The sequence below is a fragment of the Xyrauchen texanus genome, chromosome 39, assembly GCF_025860055.1.
Source record: "Xyrauchen texanus isolate HMW12.3.18 chromosome 39, RBS_HiC_50CHRs, whole genome shotgun sequence".
In the NCBI taxonomy this organism is placed as follows: Eukaryota; Metazoa; Chordata; class Actinopteri; order Cypriniformes; family Catostomidae; genus Xyrauchen; species Xyrauchen texanus.
Window position 1 is genome coordinate 27,321,426 of NC_068314.1, and position 19,547 is coordinate 27,340,972.

Sequence of the window (19,547 nt, forward strand, 5' to 3'; positions counted from 1 at the left end):
GTACTTACTTATGTCACTTTTGGGTACTTTCACCAGAATACACACCAGTAAACTGAGCACCACCTTGACAATTTGGGACTTTTTGTGTGTCCTCATTTGTTTGACCATATAATCGTATTCAGCATGCTTTAAAATGGTCCCCAGCATTAAAATCTCACTTGTCCCAAAAAAACACTTTTAAGTGATTTGTGTACCTGAAGTGTGTATCCCCCACCAATTTGTGTATAACACAGCGCCCCTAAGAGAACTGCACTTCCGATTTTATACACACTTTCGGGAATCTGACCAATCAGAAGCCAGTAAGAATTTTTCGACACAGCGCACTCAGTGGCTCTTATAGAAACTGCACTTACTTAATACCTTGTCAATCTGACCAATCAGAAGCCAATTACGTCATCCTTAAAGATGGCGGAAGGAGAGTTCTTATTTACATGAAAGAATATAAGGATAAATCACATTATATTTTACATTGCATTGTAAATAATTAGTGAGTAAATAAAAATAGAGTGGTTTTGGTTAAGCACTGGGAGATTTAAAATCGTATGTCCAAAATGTTTTTCTAATCCCGATCCTTATCTGCCACTTCACTACCGAGCTGACCCCTCCCCGTTTACCGAGAGTTACCGAGAATTACCGAGACGGAGGCGGCGCGAACGATGCAGTGCAGTCAATTGGATTGTACTGTAATTTAGATATTAGTTTATTAAAGATAAATGTATAAACAATATTTAAAATAGGGAAGGTGATCGACACATAAGCACGTGTCGTTGCAAAGCAATCATTGTCTTCTCAGAGAAGGGGACAAATATTTACATTTATTAACGTTTTTAGTATGTGTATGCACCTGGATGTATTCAATGAAAATATGCCTTGTAAAGGATGTGTTAAAATCGAAATCGCTTGATTTTATTAGTGATCTTTTTAAACATTGTATTCCCCACTTCAATTATTTTGGTATCTTTCAGCCGCGCGGGAAGCACCGCACCCTCCCCGCCTCAATGAGAGCAGTACAGAGACGAGCAATGAACAGCACAACACTTATTATATTTTTCATTAACACTTTGTTATTTATATATATATATATATATATATATATATATACACAGTACACACACACAAATATATATATACAAATATATATATGTATATGTGTGTATATACTATAATTATATTAAAAGACATGGAGATTAATTTACTGTCTTGAAGCAAATCTCAGTTGAATTCTTACCTAACCCTTAAAAGTAGATTATTTTATTTATTTATTGCAAGGGATATATGCTGCTTTTCATGTGACAAAGTGATTAAGCTGGGAAATGTATTCTTAAGTAATACATTTAAATAATTGATTGCAGAATAACCAGCAGCCAAGTTGTCTTTTTTGTTTCCTATCAAATTATTATACAGCATACGACCGTTATTAACTAGAACATGTTGTTTTCAATACCAAGACGGATGACTATTAGTTTATTTTATGGTGCTGTGTTTAATTTCATCACACAGAGGATTAAATCTGTAGAGGAGTGACTGCAATTGATATTGAGAAATTTTAGGACATTTGAAACCCTGTCTGAAAATATGTATTGTGTATTCAAACAACAGCAATTCAAAATTAACACTTTTGTTACATACTGTACATCACACAGTTGTAGTCATTATTGTAATCCTCATTTTCACCAATGTAGCTAAAACACATTGTACGTGGTCATGTTATAAGTTACAAAAGCTTTTGGAAACAGAAAATAAACTTGATATCTAACTAGAATTAGACCCAGTGTCATTAGTTCTGTGCCTTCAAGACCCATAACAGACTTCTGACGAAAGGGAAATCATTTAGCATATTAACTTTTACTTCAAAGAAAAAGAATGAAAAGAAACAACTACCATGGGCCAGCCCTATTTATTTTACAAGGAGAAGCTTAACTTTAAACACAATTCTTATTTAATAGTTAATTTCCCTGTTGTTCCTGTTGACATACTTGGCTGCTTTGTTATTTTATTATTATTATTGTTATTATTATTTTAATGTAGCTAATATAATTTATAATTTAATATAATTTAGTGAAAAAAATCACTAACTATAATGTTTAAAAATGCTGCAAATTGATGTAGAAAATTAGAATACCTGAAATGATTCTATGTATTTTGAGACAAAAGAGTTTTGTTGAAGGTGATTAAATAAAAAGTTTTTCAATAAACATTGAATTTTGGCAAGGATAGTATTGGGGGTAAAAGTTCCCCTGTTGCAGGAGCTAAAAGTCACAAAAACTGTTGGCAGGGGAGAAGGTGCAGACTGCCTGATTGACAATTAATTGCTTTTCATAACTGAGGGGTAATACATTTATTCTGAATGATGTGTAGAGCCTGTCCATATTGACTGTTCAAATCATAATCAATGTTCAAATCATTTGTGAAATGTCTGTGGCAACATTTTAGATTAAAGATGTACAATGTTACAAAAGCCAAAAGTGGAAATTAACAGGAAATATTGCACCCTTTGCTGGAGTGGTTATTTTGAATATTTATTTAATGCAGGAAAAAATACAATACAAAAAAAATGAAATAAAAAAGTTTTTAAAAGTACAGTGACCAATTGTGCAATATCACTAAGTATGCATATACTGTATAAGTATAGATATGTGTATACTTACAAATTACTAGATACAAGTATACAGATAAACTACTATTCAAAAGTTTGGGATCACTATGAACTTTGTATGTTTTTGTAAGTAAATTATACTTTTATTAATCAAAGATGCTTTAAATTTAACAAGAAATGCAGTAAAGACAATTTATTGTTAAAAATGACTAATTTAATTAAAATAAATGCTGTGTTCAAGAATCCTACACTTGCAGCATTGACACCTCAGGCATTCCTAGCAGTCAGTTTATTCTAGATCTTCAAGTGAACACCTTTCACTGACCTTATCGTCAAACGTTGAACAACAGCTCAACATCTCAAACTTTGTACAGAATAGAGACATTTGAATGGATTAATCATTTATCAGTTCATTATTTAAATTGCATGTTCTATCTTTTTTCCTATTAGCCAGTGTCAGGCACTTTTTTTCTTTTAAGTCTACCTAAAATTCTTCTCTTCTAAATGTTGCAGAATAAAACTGGTATTTGCATGTACAGGTCTAGGATTTGTGCGGAGTTATCTAGAGAGTCTGATGGACTTGTGTACTAGTTGTGCATCTGGCTTGTCCATTTCTCTGTTAATTCAGATTGTTTTATTCTTTAAAGTAGTGGTGCATGGAATAGCCTTCATCTTCAAAAAGAAAAATAGACTGACTTTCTTGATAAATGTGTTTCTTTTAGCCAGTTTTCAAACCAATGTCCAGGGTAAGCAAAGTGGCTTGCAGTAAATAAAAAAAAAGTGACATACTACACTGTGATGTTCAGGTTAAGTCATGTGGTTTTATTGTCGTTCTACCATATACAGTTAGTACCAGTCTCTGAGTATTGAGGAGTCTGATAGCTTGGGGAAGAAGCTGTTACACAGTCTGGCCGTGTGGGCCCGAATGCTTCGGTACCTCTTGCCAGACGGCAGAAAGGTGAATAGTTTATGTGAGGGGAGTGTGGATCATCCACAATGTTGGTTGCTTTTTCTGGATGCAGCGTTTAGTGTAAAGGTCTTTGATGGAGGGAAAACAGACCCCGATGATCTTCTCAGCTGTCCTCACTATCCTCTGCAGGGCTTTGCGGTCCAAAATGGTGCAAGTCCCAAACCAGGCAGTGATGCAGCTGCTTGGATGCTCTCAATAGTCCCTCTATAGAATGTTGTGAGGATGGGGGTGGGAGATGTGCTTTCCTCAGACTTCGAAGAAAGTAGAGACACTGCTGGGCTTTCTTGGTAATAGAGTTGGTGTTGTGGGACCAGATGAGGTTCTCCGCCTGGTGAACACCAAGGAATTTGGTGCTCTTGATGATCTCCACAGAGGAGCACTTTATTATATATATATATATATATACACACATACATATATACAATTTACTGTCTTGAAGCAAATCTCATTTGAATTCTTACCTAACCCTTAAAAGTAGATTATTTTATTTATGTATCGCAAGGGGACTGTATATGCTGCTTTTCATGTGACAAAGTAATGTGATGAAGCTGGAAAATGTATTTTTAAGTAATAAATAAAAATAATTTGATGATTTGATGCAGAATAACCAGCAGCCAAGTTATGTCCATATTACATAGTTTCTTACAATAATGGTATTTAAGGGAATCAGAAATCAAGATGATTTAAGATAGATATTTGTGCAGTGTATCAGATACAGGTCAGTGTAGGCTGCCCTTCCCCACACACCTGATCACTGCTGCCTATCCAGAGCAAAACTTCACATGCAAAAACTTCACAGCTCAAAAAATTGAAAAAAGCAAGAAAAGTAGACATGCTCAAAAAGGGAAAGAAAATTAGACGTGCTCAAAAAAGATAAAGTAGATATACTCATAAGAATATTGATAATTTAAATTATTGTGTAAATAAAGCAATTAAAAAGAAATGTTACTAGACATAGCCACTTTTCTAACTTTGTATTTAATGGGAAATGCCATTGATTTATTAGAATGAACAGAACATAAGATTGCAAGTGAAGTGTAAGTTTGGAGACACCTCAATTAACCCCCTCCCCACTCTGCTTTCACTCAGAAGCACTTGATTTGCCCGCGGAAAAGTCTTGAAGGGGGATGGGCGCTCTCGCGCTGACCGTGAGATGCAGTGACGTCACTACACAGTAACGCGATGAGATTAATTATGTTTTGAAAGACATTTGATATGTGGCGTTTTTTCAACTAAACGAAAGGTAGAATGTCAGTTTTCATGAGAACATGAGATTATGCATTTTTAGCATTTAAATGTCCTGTGTTTGCACTATAAAAATACATAGTTGGCAAAATCTGTATCAGAATAAGAAAAAAAGACGTTATCAGAATATTTGTCTAAACATTTAATTTCAGAAAAGCTTCCTACAAGACTAAACATACTATTTATATCGTATATGGCAGAAATCGTTAGTATGAATGTGTGTCATTGCGAGTTTAACACGTGACAAACCTCGTTTTCCCGGGAATTCAGACACGTGACAATGACGTCTAATGGAGCGAAGACAGTTTTTCCCGCGAACGACAACACTGAACACGCTCATTAAGGAAGAAAAGGTAAGATGTCTTGTCATAAAAATATACAATAAGAGATTCTTGACTAATAAATCGATGTTTAGCGTTGTATTCACTTGTGTTCTTCATGTCAATTGTTAGTTGAACCTGTTTAATTATGAAGTTGACGATTAAACAATTAAGCCAATTAAGTTTGTGCTTTCCCACTAGTCACATTTGTGTATTGATGGATATAATTCAGTGTAAATCTTAGAAATGCATTAATAGCAGTACCTAAGGTACCAAATTTGCTATTTGTATTTTAACATATTTTGCTTTGAGGACATTATCTTTCTGTGGTGAAGTAGAAATGAAATAGTTTGGTGTATATCATTATTTATATCTTACCTCTTACTGTAATACTCCACAAACATGGAAGCAAAGTGTGATCACAGTTGTGACCAGTGGGATTAAACCCCAATGTAAATCAACATTCTGTCATTATTTAATTTGGAGTCTCTCTCTCTCTCTCTCTCTCTCTCTCTCTCTCTCTCTCTCTTTTTGATTGAACAATTCTTTCTAAGATATTTTTTACATTGTAATTATGCTTGTTTATTCCATTAATTTTATATAATCGTTTTTTCCCTCATGAAAATTGCCCTATGTGTGGAATTCAGCATGCTGGCTATCCGTAAAAGACGTAGAAGACCTCAGCAGGATGCTGAAGATAACATCATATTTGAAACTGAAAAGCCTGGTCTTCAAGAGCAGTACATCAGCAAATATAAAGGCAAGACAATTCAAATATAAGTACTTTGGATTACTTTTGTATTGCAGCTGAACTGTTGAATTAGTAAAATGTTAGTACATTTCAGATATTTCCATTTTTACTTATTAAATGAGATTGCAGACACCCTGTAACAGTAATCAAAATAATGTTTTTTTCTGCTTTAGGCCGTGGCGTTTTCACCACTGAATCTTTCTGCAGAGGAGACTTTGTTCTTGAATACAGAGGTGAACTTCTGAGTTCAAAGGAGAGTCTTGAACGAACTAAAAACTACACTGAAACTGAGAGCACATTCTTGTTTGATTTTCAGTGGCATGGAAAATATTGGTGGTAAGTACATCAAGAACTGTTGACTTGATGTAGCAGGGAAGCTCAAAGAGATCTTTTTCTTCAAGAGAGTAAAAGGGCCAATTTTACCAATAATGATCATTCTCTCATCATTTACTCATTCTTATTCTATCTGACTCCCAATTTAAGTCATCATTCCCTATAAATCTTTATTAATGAATAACTCCTTTCACATTTGAAATGTAGAGTGCTCTGCACATGTGTCAAGTGCAAACAACCGTAAACCAGCTTCTCTCATGAACTACAGCGGAGGATTTATAGAGAATAATGACATATTTGGGTTGAATTCTCACCCAAAGCTAATTTTATCACTTCAGAAGACATGGACTAAACACTTGAGAGGTACAGGTGCATCTAAAAAAATGTGAATATCATGGAAAAGTTAAAAATTGGAACTTTCATATATTCTAGATTCCTTACACATGAAATTTTTTTTTTTGGTTTTAATGTTGATAATTACAGCTTACAGCTCATGGAAATAAAAAATCCAGTATCTCAAAATATTAGAATAAAGAATTTATAATACAGAAATGTCAACCTTCTGAAAAGTATTTTAATTTATGCACTCAATACTTGGTCAGGGCTCTTTTTGCACAAATTATTGCATCAATGTGGCGTGGCATGGAGGCAATCTGTCTGTGGCACTGCCGAGGTGTTCTGGAAGCACAGGATGCTTTGATAGCGGCCATCAGCTTGTCTGTATTGTTGGGCACAGTAATACCATTGTTAGAAAACCAGTTACTTGTAGTTCTGGCTCTGTGGGCAGGTGCCAAGTCCTGCTGGAAAAGGAAATCAGCATCTCCAAAAACCTTGTCAGCAGATGGAAGCATGAATTGCTCTAAAATATCCTGGTAGACGGCTGAATTGACTCTCGACTTGAGAGAAAACAGTGGACCAACACCAGCAGATGACATGGCACCCCATATCATCACTGACTGTGGAAACTTCACACTGGCCTCTCCACTGAGCAACGGTCCAGTTCTTCTCCTTTAACCCAGGTAAGACGGTTCTGGCGTTGTCTCTGGTCTTGGAATGGAACAGCACTCATTCAGCAATGACCTTCTGTGGCTTACCCTCCTAGTGGAGGATGTCAATGAGTGTCGTCTGGACAACTGTCAAGTCACCAGTCTTCCCCATGATTGTGGTTGTGTGTACTGAACCAGACGGAGATTAAAGGCTCGGGAAACCTTTGCAGGTGTTTTGAGTTAATTAGCTGATTAAAACTCTTCTCAGGTTGATATTTCTGTATTATAAATTCTGTATTCTAATATATTGAGATACTGGATTTTTTATTTCTATGAGCTGTAAGCAGTAATCATCAAGATTGCAACAATAATTTTTTATGTGAAATGAATCTAGAATATAGAAAGTTCCACTTTTTGAATGAATTTTCCACAATATTAAATTTTTTGAGCAGCTGTATGTTTTCCCTTTATAACCTTTTTGAGCTTGAAAGCTTTGGACTCCATTGGCTTACATTGTAAGGACCAAAACACGTCAAAAATGATTACCACAGGAGACAGAAAGTCATATGAGGGCGAGTAAATGATGAGAGAATTATAGTGAACTGTGCCTTTAATATAAAACAGACTGTAGATGTGAAAAACACTTCTGTATATGTCTTGCATACATTTAATGGTAAGTGTGTGTGTTTATATAGTATGGATGCATCCAAGGAAGACAAGTCCCTGGGAAGACTTGTCAACGATGAGCACAAAAATCCAACTTGCAAAATGAGAACTGTTGAAGTGAAGAAAAAGCCTCATCTTTGTCTATTTGCTGTACGAGACATTTTACCAGGTGAAGAAATCACTTACAACTATGGCGACTCGGACTGGCCGTGGAGAGCCAAGGTACCATAAAGAAAATGCTAGAATTCATAAGCAGCAATATATGATGCCTTTTTCCTGTCATTAATTGCTAATGTGTTTTATGGTCTCATATTTCTCCAGTCTTTAAATGAACCGTCAACAGAATCCAGTGATGTAAAATCAGTCAGCAGTTTGGGCCCACAGAAATCGGTAAGTACAGTTAATTCTGCTTCACTCCTTGTAATGACAAAATGGGTAATTTTGAAGCTTAGAGGCCGGATTTTACAATGCATTAAAACAATATAACTAACTCTTAAAGGAGTAGTTTACCCTAAAATAACAATTCTTTCATTATATTCATGCCATCACAGATGAATATGACTTTCTTTCTTCAGCAGAACACAAATAAAGATTTTTAGAAGAATATCTCAGCTCTGTAGGTCCGTACAATGCAAGTCAACAGGTACCAAATTTTGATAGTCCCAATGTAATCGACACAACTGCAGTCCGGCCATTAATGTCTTCCCAAGCTAAATTAATGATGTTTATAAGAAAATAACAGAATTAAAAAGTTATGATAATCTTCACTTCTGGTCACATTCTTCCCTTCCACGACGCTTAATGTAAGTGTTAACAAGTCAAGTGAGAAGTGATACAAAATTTCTTTGACTTGTCCTCACTTTTCCCTCAACTATACCAGAGCAGTGCTTACCAAAAATAAAACAACTTCGTTAAATTAACAAAACATACATCTTACCTTTTGGCTCACCTCAGTGATGCTTAAATGTCTTTAGGTGCCACAGTTTTTAACATTGACAATGTATATTTTACTCTTGGCTTAAGCTAAATACCTCTTTTATATCTACAGCAGCGGTTTCAATCAAGAATGTCAAAGTTGCGACAACATCATGAAGATTGTTATAATCGCTTTAAAAGAGCAGAGACTGAGAGGAATGAGAGTGAAAAGAAACATCTCAAGCTATTGCATGATCAGGTCACTAAACAGCTGTCACAAAAGATTGCTCGGTGAGTAATATATATGAACACAGACGCATCACAAATAATTAACACCTCAATTTCTTTACAGGTGCTTTTTGGTACTTTTGAGCCTTTCATTTAGTCCATATGATATTACTTCTGATTATGTTTTCCAGCTGTCCCCGTCACCCACTGAAGTATGCACATCTGATACACCATCACATTCACCACTTAATGTGCCGCAATCCTCATCACCTTTGCCCTGTGCTGCATCCACCGCAGGGAATGGCTTATCACAGGAACCTGAGCCTGTCTCATTAAGGGAGGTGGGTATACACATTTAGTAGACAATCTGTGGATGTCGCCATACCAGTTTAGCTTCTGGTACATGCACATTAATTTGTGTTTGTTTTATGCTTGGGTAATGCAGTTACTGCCTCCTAAAAATGAAATAGAACTCAATTTAAACAACTTTTAACATTTATGTACCCCCCCACCACCTGCAACCACACATACATTCCAGTGGTCAAACATAAAATAACAACAGACACGCATATAAACAAACAGTCCAAATAAAATACTTGATGACTTAAAAACATATACAATTAACCAACATACCCCACCTGCCCACATCCCTCAAATTTTTTTTAAATGGTCAAAATTAACTCTGAATTAACTGAATCACATAAATTTGCTGGGAATAAAATACCCAAATACTAAATGCCCTGTTTGGGCCACTGAAAGATGTCAGATGAAAAGCTGTTTACGGGCAGTATGCTGTCAGAGCCAAAGTTTCAGATTTAGACCAGTTAAATAGAATTTAGACCCCAGAGCCTTGCCTGTAGGTAAGGGCTTAATTACCTCGCCAAGCTCCTCCAAGTTTATCTCCAGAATCAATAAAAAATGTTTGCTCAGTCAACAGTTTAGGGAGATCTAATGGTTCCACAAAATTTCTAATATCTTCATCAGTAGATCGAAAACATGGAACTATAAAGATCAAGATAGATTTCTTTAAAAGTATTATTAATATCAATGGTAAATATTTCACCAGCAGCAGATTTAATTGAGGGAATGGTAGAAAAAGACTCTTTCCTTTATATATCTAGCCAAAAGCTTCCCTGCTTTGTCCCCCGACTCAAAGTATGACAAAATAGTATTATATCTGTATTTCAATCGGGTCAATTCTCTGAGGCCATCAGACGACATTTGGCGCTTCAGCTCTGCCTCGGCACTTTTAATATTCCCTCCAACTCCACGAGTTCTCATGCTTTGGATTTTTTGATGAATGAGGCATACTGTATGATCCGACCCCTAAGAAATGCCTTAAGTGTCTACAAGCCACGCCCACAGAAGATAATGAGGACCAGTTGGACTCCATATAAACAATGATTTCGGACTTTAAAATTAGTTGGAACTCAGAATTTTGCAAAAGGGAAACATTAAAACACCAACTATATTCTTTTTTTTTTTTTCTCTGTATGTGGCAACACCTTTAAACTCACCAGAGTGTGATCAGAGACTAAGATGTATAGTCCCTACCATATGGATTCAAATGTATAGACCCTACCATATGGGTTCAAAAGTCTCCAAATATCTGTAAGACCAAGATTTGTACACATCCTCTGAAGCGTAGATGTTGCTCTAGGGGACTTACACACTTTTCCTTTACTATGATCAAGGACTGAATCCATCAATAGATTAAAGTCTCCTCCCAACATTATATTGTTATAATGCACATTGTTATGTGCAGAAATATTAGCCAAAATCAACCTTTGCCCCTGAATTTCAAAAAAAAAAATAATGACTCTAATTTAACTTTAATCCGTTGGAGACATTTGAATTGTAGATGTTTACTTATCAATGTAATGACTCCCCTGCTCTTACTCGAGCCAGCACTAAAGAAAACATGTCCATCCCATATCTTCCCAAAATGTTCAGCTTCCTGCAGAAAACTTGTGTTTCTTTAAGAAACACTATATCCTATTTCTTACGTTTTTAAGAAAATAAATAACCTTCCTTCTTTTTATGGGGTGTCCCAACCATTCACATTCCATGTGAAGAGTGACAATCCACTCATATTAGTATTTGACATTAACATAGTAGAGAAATTAGATAAAAATGTAATTATAAAGACCACATTCCACATTGGTGCAACAATCAACCCCGAACTTTCCCCAGCAAAAAAAAAGAAAAACATGTGCATTAACCCTGCGCACAACATCACCAATTGGTGTCCATCCCTCTAAACTCAAACAGTCCATGTACGCCTACGATAGTCCCTGCGACAAACTTGCCATCAGATTGCTCAAGTCCGGTGCTTCCACACAATTTTTTTAAACAGAATTACACATCAGAAGATCATCTATAAAACAAACTCCAGCCCATAAGCGGAATAAACACACAAAAAAAGTGTAGATTCATCCACTTAATTGTCTTGAAGGTCTGGGCCTGCACAAAACAAGCTCCAGCCGCTAGCGGAACCTGCACAAAGCATCTATTCAGTTCTTTGTGCAGTCAAACTCACTCCAATGTCCTGTAAGAAATATTCCACAAAACAAACTCCAGCCAACTTGAGGCATAAGCACCTAAAACAAGCAGATTCATCCACATGGCTTACTCCAATGTCTTTATGTAGGACAATGCTTGCTGTGACATGTAAATAGTATGCAGACATCCTTAGTATCTGTTCTCAATTTGGCCAGGAATATCAGTGCAAAAGTGATCATCCGTTGATGTCATCCGCTGATTCTATTTAGAGAACATGTCGACAATCAACAGAGCAATGAAAATTGACACAGCCTGTCTCTAAAATCCGAAATGATTTTAATTGTTTAATTTTCGATTAGCACGTTTTTAAAATCATGGTAAATGGGATACTGTTTAAAATATTTGGAAACTACCCAGCTCTATTCATCGATATACAATTAAATCATCCTATAAACCAGCCCTAGTGAGAACATGAGAAAACGGCACATTTTTATATAAAAATACATTCCTCTTGCTGAATGATCAAATTCAATGCTGTCCCAGCATTTTGTGTGTTCATCTTTCTGCATGTTTGTCTGTCAGTGCAACCAGGTGAAGCATTAGATATTTACATACAATGATATTAACAATATAAAAAATCTCCACCAGTTGACACTTTATTTCTATATAAATATATACAGTATATCGTGGAGATGAAACGGCCACCCAGTCTTAATATCTCTATTAAGATAAGTCACTATTATTACATAAATGTCCAACCATAATTATTTGATAAAAATTTTTGTGCACTCAAATTCCAATCACATATTACTCTCCAAAGAAGGGCATTTTAGATTATTAGAGAAATTATGTGAGAGGTACGTGACATGCTATGCAGCATTTTTAATGCTTGTATGATAACCTGAAAGAGTGTCTTGCTTGTCATTACACTTAAGTAACCACAGTACAATGCTAATTAGATTTACAGAAACCACATAATGCCCATAGACTACTAACACCTTATCTTATTTAAAAGTTCACTCCCCTTATTTGAGCACTGAAACTTACTGAAATTGTACATCCTTATTTTCATCATGTGTTGTTCTCTTTTTCAGTACTCATGGAAAGCCCTCAGTGATTCAGATGTTACAGACTACAGCGATGTTGACTATGTACCCAAGAGCAGCTCAGACGAATCAGATGATAGTGCTTCTGGATATAGCATGGTTGAAAGTAGCTTAGATGAAGCTAATGAAAAGACTTCTGGAAAAGGTATGGTCAAAAGTTCTCTGAAAAATCCAACTTCACCATTTTCACAAAGCTATAAAGATACAAGCAGTTCATCAGACACAGGCGTGACAACACCATCACCAAATGCTAAAGTGCAATGCAAAACCAAAGAGACAGACCCCTCTTCTGAAGATAGGTCTTTTATTCAATCAATGCCATCACCTGTGCAGGATCGCAAGTCATATAAGAAGAAGCAGTATTGTCTTTATTGCTCTAAGCCTTTTTCAAAAATGGCAAGACACCTTGAATCTGTCCATCGCAATGAAGTGGACGTTGCAAAGGCAGTTGCGTTTCCAAAACATTCTAAAGAGAGGCGAATCCAGTTAAACCTCCTTAGAAAAAGGGCAACTTTGCCCACAACACAGATGTGGCAAGAAATGGACATGGAGAGATGGTTGCCTGCTACCGTCCAAAAGAGAGCAAAAAGCCAAGGATTTCATTCACTGTGTTTACTGCCAAGGGCTTTACAACAAGCGTAGCCTTTGGAAACATTTAAAGAACTGTCCTCTGAAACCTAAAGATGATGAATCCAAGGGCAGGAAAAGAGTCCGATCACTCTGCGCTCTGAAAACTCCAGTTGGTTTAGAAGTGAGCAAAGGTTTAAAGAATATACTTTCCATTATGAACTATGATGAAGTTTCCCGTGTTGTTCACTCTGACTGCTGCATCATGCAACTGGGGGAGCACATGTTTAATAGGATGGGATCTGATGTTAATAAACATGACTACATCAGACAGAAGATGAGAGAAGTTGGCAGACTTCTTCTTGAAGCAAGGAAGATTACTCGGCTAAGATCTATGGTGGACTTCATCATTCCAGCAAATTTCAAACAAGTCATTTCAGCTGTTAAAGTTGTATCTGGCTATGATGAAGAGAAAAACTGCTACCGCATTCCCTCTCTAGCTCTCAAACTTGGTCATTCTTTAAACAAGATCTGTAGTATTGTTGAGAGCAATGCCATGATGTACGGAGACCATCAACGTGCTGAGTGTGCTCGAGACTTCAGAAAAATACACCAGGCAAGATGGAACGAATACATTTCTGCTGGTGCTTTAACTACTTTAAAAGAAGCCAAGTGGAACACGCCTCAGATCATTCCTTTCACTCAAGATGTCAAAGTTCTGCATGCACATCTGGAAAGAAACACAAACAGTTCCTAAGCAAGCTCAGAAACTGCCCATCGGCAAAAAGCTATTCAGCTCTTGCTAAGGTCACATTGACGCAAGTCATCCTGTTCAACAGAAGAAGAGAAGGTGAGGTATCACGAATGCTTTTGGCAGCTTTTAAAAGCAGGGATTCTTCTGAGCTACATGAAGACCTAGCGATCTGTCTTTCGGAGTTCGAGAGAAAGTTGTGTCTGCACTTCACCCGAGTTGAGATCCGTGGTAAACGAGGGAGAAAGGTTCCTGTGCTTCTCAAGCCTTCAATGGTTTCTGCCATGGAGCTGCTTGTTGAAACACGTGAGGTTTGTGAAGTCCCAGCTGAGAATCCTTTTCTGTTTGCCAGATCAGGAGCAATGTCTGCATACCGAGGAGGAGAGTGCATTTACAGAGCTGCTCAGGAATGTGGCATAAAGAATCCAGAAGCACTGTCATCAACTAAGCTGAGGAAACACATAGCAACCATGTCAAAAATCTTGAACCTTGATGAGAACGAAGCAGATCAATTGGCTGATTTCCTCGGTCATGATATCAGAATCCACAGACAATATTACCGCTTACCGGAGGGGACGCTGCAGCTGGCAAAGATGAGCAAGGTCTTGTTAGCAATGGAAAAGGGAACACTCTCAGACTTCAAAGGAAAGACGCTTGATGAGATTGAAATTGACCCAAATGGTATGAGCATGCTTGCATGTCTATGCTAATATTTTTGTCTATGCAAGTTTTTTGACAGAAAATGTAAGAAAAAAAATTACATTTGAAAGTATGATGCTATGATGATATTATATTTTCATTCATCAATGCTTTCTTTAGAACAATTTGAACCCCTCGTTAATGATATGTCAAGTGATGAGGAGGATTGCAGCGACCCATCTCAGTCAGCATCCCCAGAAGAGACGGCTCAACTGTCTGGATCACAAAAGGATCAAAGTAAGCAAAGTTTTAACCAATCATTTAATCACCAAGAATTACTTTTATATTAACTAAAGACAACAATCAGGGAGGCCAGTTCGGAAGTAAAAAGGTTGTTTTATATCTTGGGGTATGCCTCTGGGCTTTCTTTAGAGAAAATAGACTGCAAGTTTAAAGAAAGTAAATGATTTAAATGTACATTCAGTAAGGTTTCAGCTGTTTTGCTGGCTTTTGTTCGGCTTCTATATTTTCACACATCTTTTTTTTATGTAATTACAATTGTATTCATTAATCACAGAACATATGCATAGTATAAAACAATGCTGTTTATAAGAATATGACACAATCTTGTGTTTTTTATTACAACTAGTGCTGTCGGTCAATTAAAAGTTTTAATCGTGATGAATCACATAATTTTACATCATTAATCATGAATAATCACTGATTTTGAAAGTGCTAAAATTTTACCTTTTAAATTGAAATTAATTTTAAAATGTATAATGGGAAAGATCAGGGCTGTGTTTCCCAAAAAGAGCATTGGTGCCTACAGTATTTACGATCTATCCCAGAGATCACAAAGTTGTCTTTTGTTCCAAATTGCATGCAGGTCACTTACAATATACATTCAGGTCCATAAATATTGGGACATCGACACAATTCAAATCTTTTTGGCTCTATACACCACCACAATGGATTTGAAATGAAACGAACAAGATGTGCTTTAACTGCAGACTTTCAGCTTTAATTTGAGGGTATTTACATCCAAATCAGGTGAACGGTGTAGGAATTACTACAGTATGTATATGTGCCTCCCACTTTTAAGGGACCAAAAGTAATGGGACAATTGGCTACTCAGCTGTTCCATGGCCAGGTGTGTGTTATTCCCTCATTATCCCATTTACAAGGAGCAGATAAAAGGTCCAGAGTTCATTTCAAGTGTGCTATTTGCATTTGGAATCTGTTGCTGTCAACTCTCACTATAAGAGCCAAAGAGCTGTCACTATCAGTGAAGCAAGCCATCATTAGGCTGAAAAATCAAAACAAACCCATCAGAGAGATAGCAAAAACATTAGGTGTGGCCAAATCAACTGTTTGGAACATTCTTAAATAGAAAGAACGCACAGGTGAGCTCAGCAACACCAAAAGACCCGGAAGACCACGGAAAACAACTGTGGTGGATGACCGAAGAATTCTTTCCCAGGTGAAGAAAACACCCTTCACAACAGTTGGCCAGATCAAGAACACTCTCCAGGAGGTAGGTGTATGTGTGTCAAAGTCAACAATCAAGAGAAGACTTCACCAGAGTGAATACAGTGGGTTCACCACAAGATGTAAACCATTGGTGAGCCTCAAAAACAGGAAGACCAGATTAGAGTTTGCAAACAACATCTAAAAAAGCCTTCACAGTTCTGGAACAACATCCTATGGACAGATGAGACAAAGATCAACTTGTACCAGAGTGATGGGAAGAGAAGAGTATGGAGAAGGAAAGGAACTGCTCATGATCCAAAGCATACCACCTCATCAGTGAAGCATGGTGGTGGTAGTGTCATGGCGTCGGCATGTATGGCTGCCAATGGAACTGGTTCTCTTGTATTTATTGATCGATGTGACTGCTGACAAAAGCAGCAGGATGAATTCTGAAGTGTTTCGGGCAATATTATCTGCTCATATTCAGCCAAATGCTTCAGAACTCATTGGACGGCGCTTCAGTACAGATGGACAATGACCAGAAGCGTACTCGCGAAAGCAACCAAAGAGTTTTTCAAGGGAAAGAAGTGGAGTGTTATGCAATGGCCAAGTCAGTCACCTGACCTGAATCCGATTGAGCATGCATTTCACTTGCTGAAGACAAAACTGAAGGAAAATGCCCCAAGAACAAGCAGGAACTGAAGACAGTTGCAGTAGAGGCCTGGCAGAGCATCACCAGGGATGAAACCCAGCGTCTGGTGATGTCTATGCGTTCCAGACTTCAGGCTGTAATTGACTGCAAAGGATTTGCAACCAAGTATTAAAAAGTGAAAGTTTGATTTATGATTGTTAATCTGTCCCATTACTTTTGGTCCCTCAAAAGTGGGAGGCACATATGCACACTGTTGTAATTCCTACACCGCTCACCTGATAAATACCCTCAGATTAAAGCTGAAAGTCTGCAGTTAAAGCACATCTTGTTCGTTTCATTTCAAATCCATTGTGGTGGTGTATAGAGCCAAACAGATTCGAATTGTGTCCATGTCCCAATATTTATGGACCTGACTGTATTTATTTATGCCATTTACGATTGATATCAAAATGCAATTATTTGTATTTGCTTTGTAAAATAAATGAATATAGTTAATTTCAGCATATTGTGGGATATTCTGAATGAGTCTATTTTTATTTTTTGATCCAATTGTTGTGACTTCATTCAATGTGGGAATTGTGTAAGAAAAAGTCATCATGAAAGTTAAAGTATTAAAATAATGTAATTTTTGCAAGCCCTTGATATATCAATAAATTAAATGTATTGTGCAGTCCTAAAATGGGCATTAAATCTCTTTAACACTCATCCTCCACAATATTAATCAGTTGGAAGTATATGGCTTTCTTTTTTGGTTTTGCACAGCAACCATACAGCCACGTTCATGAATATGTGCACTATTATGCAAATGAAAGGGTAAATAGCGGTTAACATATGCTCGTGAATTGCCACAAGGAACTTGCATCATTATAACCAATATAAACTGCAATGACTCAAACTTAGTGTTTCAAAAAAGCATACACCACTTGTAAAAGAGTATTATTAAAAAACCTTGTGTGTATTAACCCACATTCACACCTGTGGAAAGGCAGGAAAAAACTGAAAGTAACATTGGATTGGTGGCGTCATCTAGCGCCACACAACATAGACGTCATTATAAAAGTCCTCCCAGTATACACACTGGGACATCAGAACACAACGGTAAATGCATTACTCACGATTAAGAACAATTTACTAATTAATCCCATACGGTAACGTGATAATTTTGTTTGTCATTTTTAATTACAACATTACCAGGAGAGAAACAGCACCTTTAGCAGAAGATTAATATTATTGTGTTAATACTATTATGTGATCATAGGCAGCCTCACCTTATTCTCAGCTGTTTATCGAAAACTGCACTCCTGTCAGATCGTCAAAGAATAGCACAAATATTACTAACTGCCATTGGCCATTTGGGCCCCATCCTCACTCGACACAAACTCTTTCAAACACACATCATGTAGGTGACTGATTTTGGTTTCAAAGCTGGGAATTTTCCTGAAATGTAAGCAGTTGGCATCCCTGAGCAATAAGCATCTGAGGGCTTTTCACATTTTCTAATAATCTACAGATTACAATATGTCATGATTGGTTCTGATTTAAAACTTTATTTCCTTATTTTTTTCAGGTTCTTTAAAGGCTCCAAAAAGAAAATGGGAGGACATTGAGGTAAAAGCAATAGAAAGGCACATGATGAGGTTCATCAAGACATGCAAAGTTCCTGGTAAGCAAGACTGTGAAAGATGCATTGAAGCAGAGCCAGAGGCTTTGAAGGAGCGAACATGGACTGGCCTGAAAAACTATGTGCGAAACAGGATCACAACTCTCAAAAAAAAGGGTGCTTTGTAGCCGTGTAGAAGTAAAATGACTTTTCAATATTCAGCACTTTTTTGAATTTTGTTTCATAAGCTGTTCACCACTATGTGTTTAACACTTTTTCATTTTCTCTTGAAAAAACAGTTGTTAAAAGTAGAAGTGAAAGGGATGAAAAGAGGGAGGAGTGAAAGTGAAGTAGACGGAAAAGAGGGAGGAGTGAAAGTGAAGTAGATGAAAAGAGGGAGGAGTGAAAGTGAAGTAGACAAAAAGAGGGAGGAGTGAAAGTGAAGTAGACAAAAAGAGGGAGGCGTGAAAGTGAAGTAGACGAAAAGAGGGAGGCGTGAAAGTGAAGTAGAGGAAAAGAGGGAGGAGTGAAAGTGAAGTAGAGGAAAAGAGGGAGGAGTGAAAGTGAAGTAGAGGAAAAGAGGGAGGCGTGAAAGTGAAGTAGAGGAAAAGAGGGAGGAGTGAAAGTGAAGTAGAGGAAAAGAGGGAGGAGTGAAAGTGAAGTAGAGGAAAAGAGGGAGGAGTGAAAGTGAAGTAGAGGAAAAGAGGGAGGAGTGAAAGTGAAGTAGACGAAAAGAGGGAGGAGTGAAAGTGAAGTAGACGAAAAGAGGGAGGAGTGAAAGTGAAGTAGACGAAAAGAGGGAGGAGTGAAAGTGAAGTAGACGAAAAGAGGGAGGAGTGAAAGTGAAGTAGAGGAAAGAGGGAGGAGTGAAAGTGAAGTAGACGAAAAGAGGGAGGAGTGAAAGTGAAGTAGAGGAAAAGAGGGAGGAGTGAAAGTGAAGTAGAGGAAAGAGGGAGGAGTGAAAGTGAAGTAGAGCAAAAGAGGGAGGAGTGAAAGTGAAGTAGACGAAAAGAGGGAGGAGTGACAGTGAAGTAGACGAAAGAGGGAGGATGAAAGTGAAGTAGACGAAAGAGGGAGGAGTGAAAGTGAAGTAGAGGAAAAGAGGGAGGAGTGAAAGTGAAGTAGAGGAAAAGAGGGAGGAGTGAAAGTGAAGTAGAGGAAAGAGGGAGGAGTGAAAGTGAAGTAGAGGAAAGAGGGAGGAGTGAAAGTGAAGTAGAGGAAAAGAGGGAGGAGTGAAAGTGAAGTAGACA

General features: G+C 37.2%; 2 protein-coding genes across 2 annotated transcripts; both read left to right on the forward strand.

Moving 5' to 3' along the window:
* The first annotated feature begins 5,021 nt into the window (after positions 1 to 5,021).
* On the forward strand, positions 5,022 to 9,077 carry LOC127632707 (N-lysine methyltransferase KMT5A-A-like). Its single transcript, XM_052111443.1, has 6 exons — positions 5,022 to 5,164; positions 5,779 to 5,891; positions 6,056 to 6,218; positions 7,897 to 8,089; positions 8,189 to 8,257; positions 8,916 to 9,077. Exons 2-6 carry the CDS (start codon positions 5,780 to 5,782, stop codon positions 9,075 to 9,077), a joined length of 699 nt encoding a protein of 232 aa, XP_051967403.1. The 5' UTR covers positions 5,022 to 5,164; position 5,779.
* A 4,849-nt stretch (positions 9,078 to 13,926) lies between these two features.
* On the forward strand, positions 13,927 to 19,147 carry LOC127632972 (uncharacterized). The gene is made up of 3 exons (XM_052111827.1): positions 13,927 to 14,617; positions 14,756 to 14,872; positions 18,265 to 19,147. The coding sequence occupies exons 1-3, from the start codon at positions 14,050 to 14,052 to the stop codon at positions 18,483 to 18,485; spliced, it is 906 nt and encodes a 301-aa protein (XP_051967787.1). The 5' UTR covers positions 13,927 to 14,049; the 3' UTR covers positions 18,486 to 19,147.
* The last annotated feature ends 400 nt before the right edge of the window (positions 19,148 to 19,547 follow it).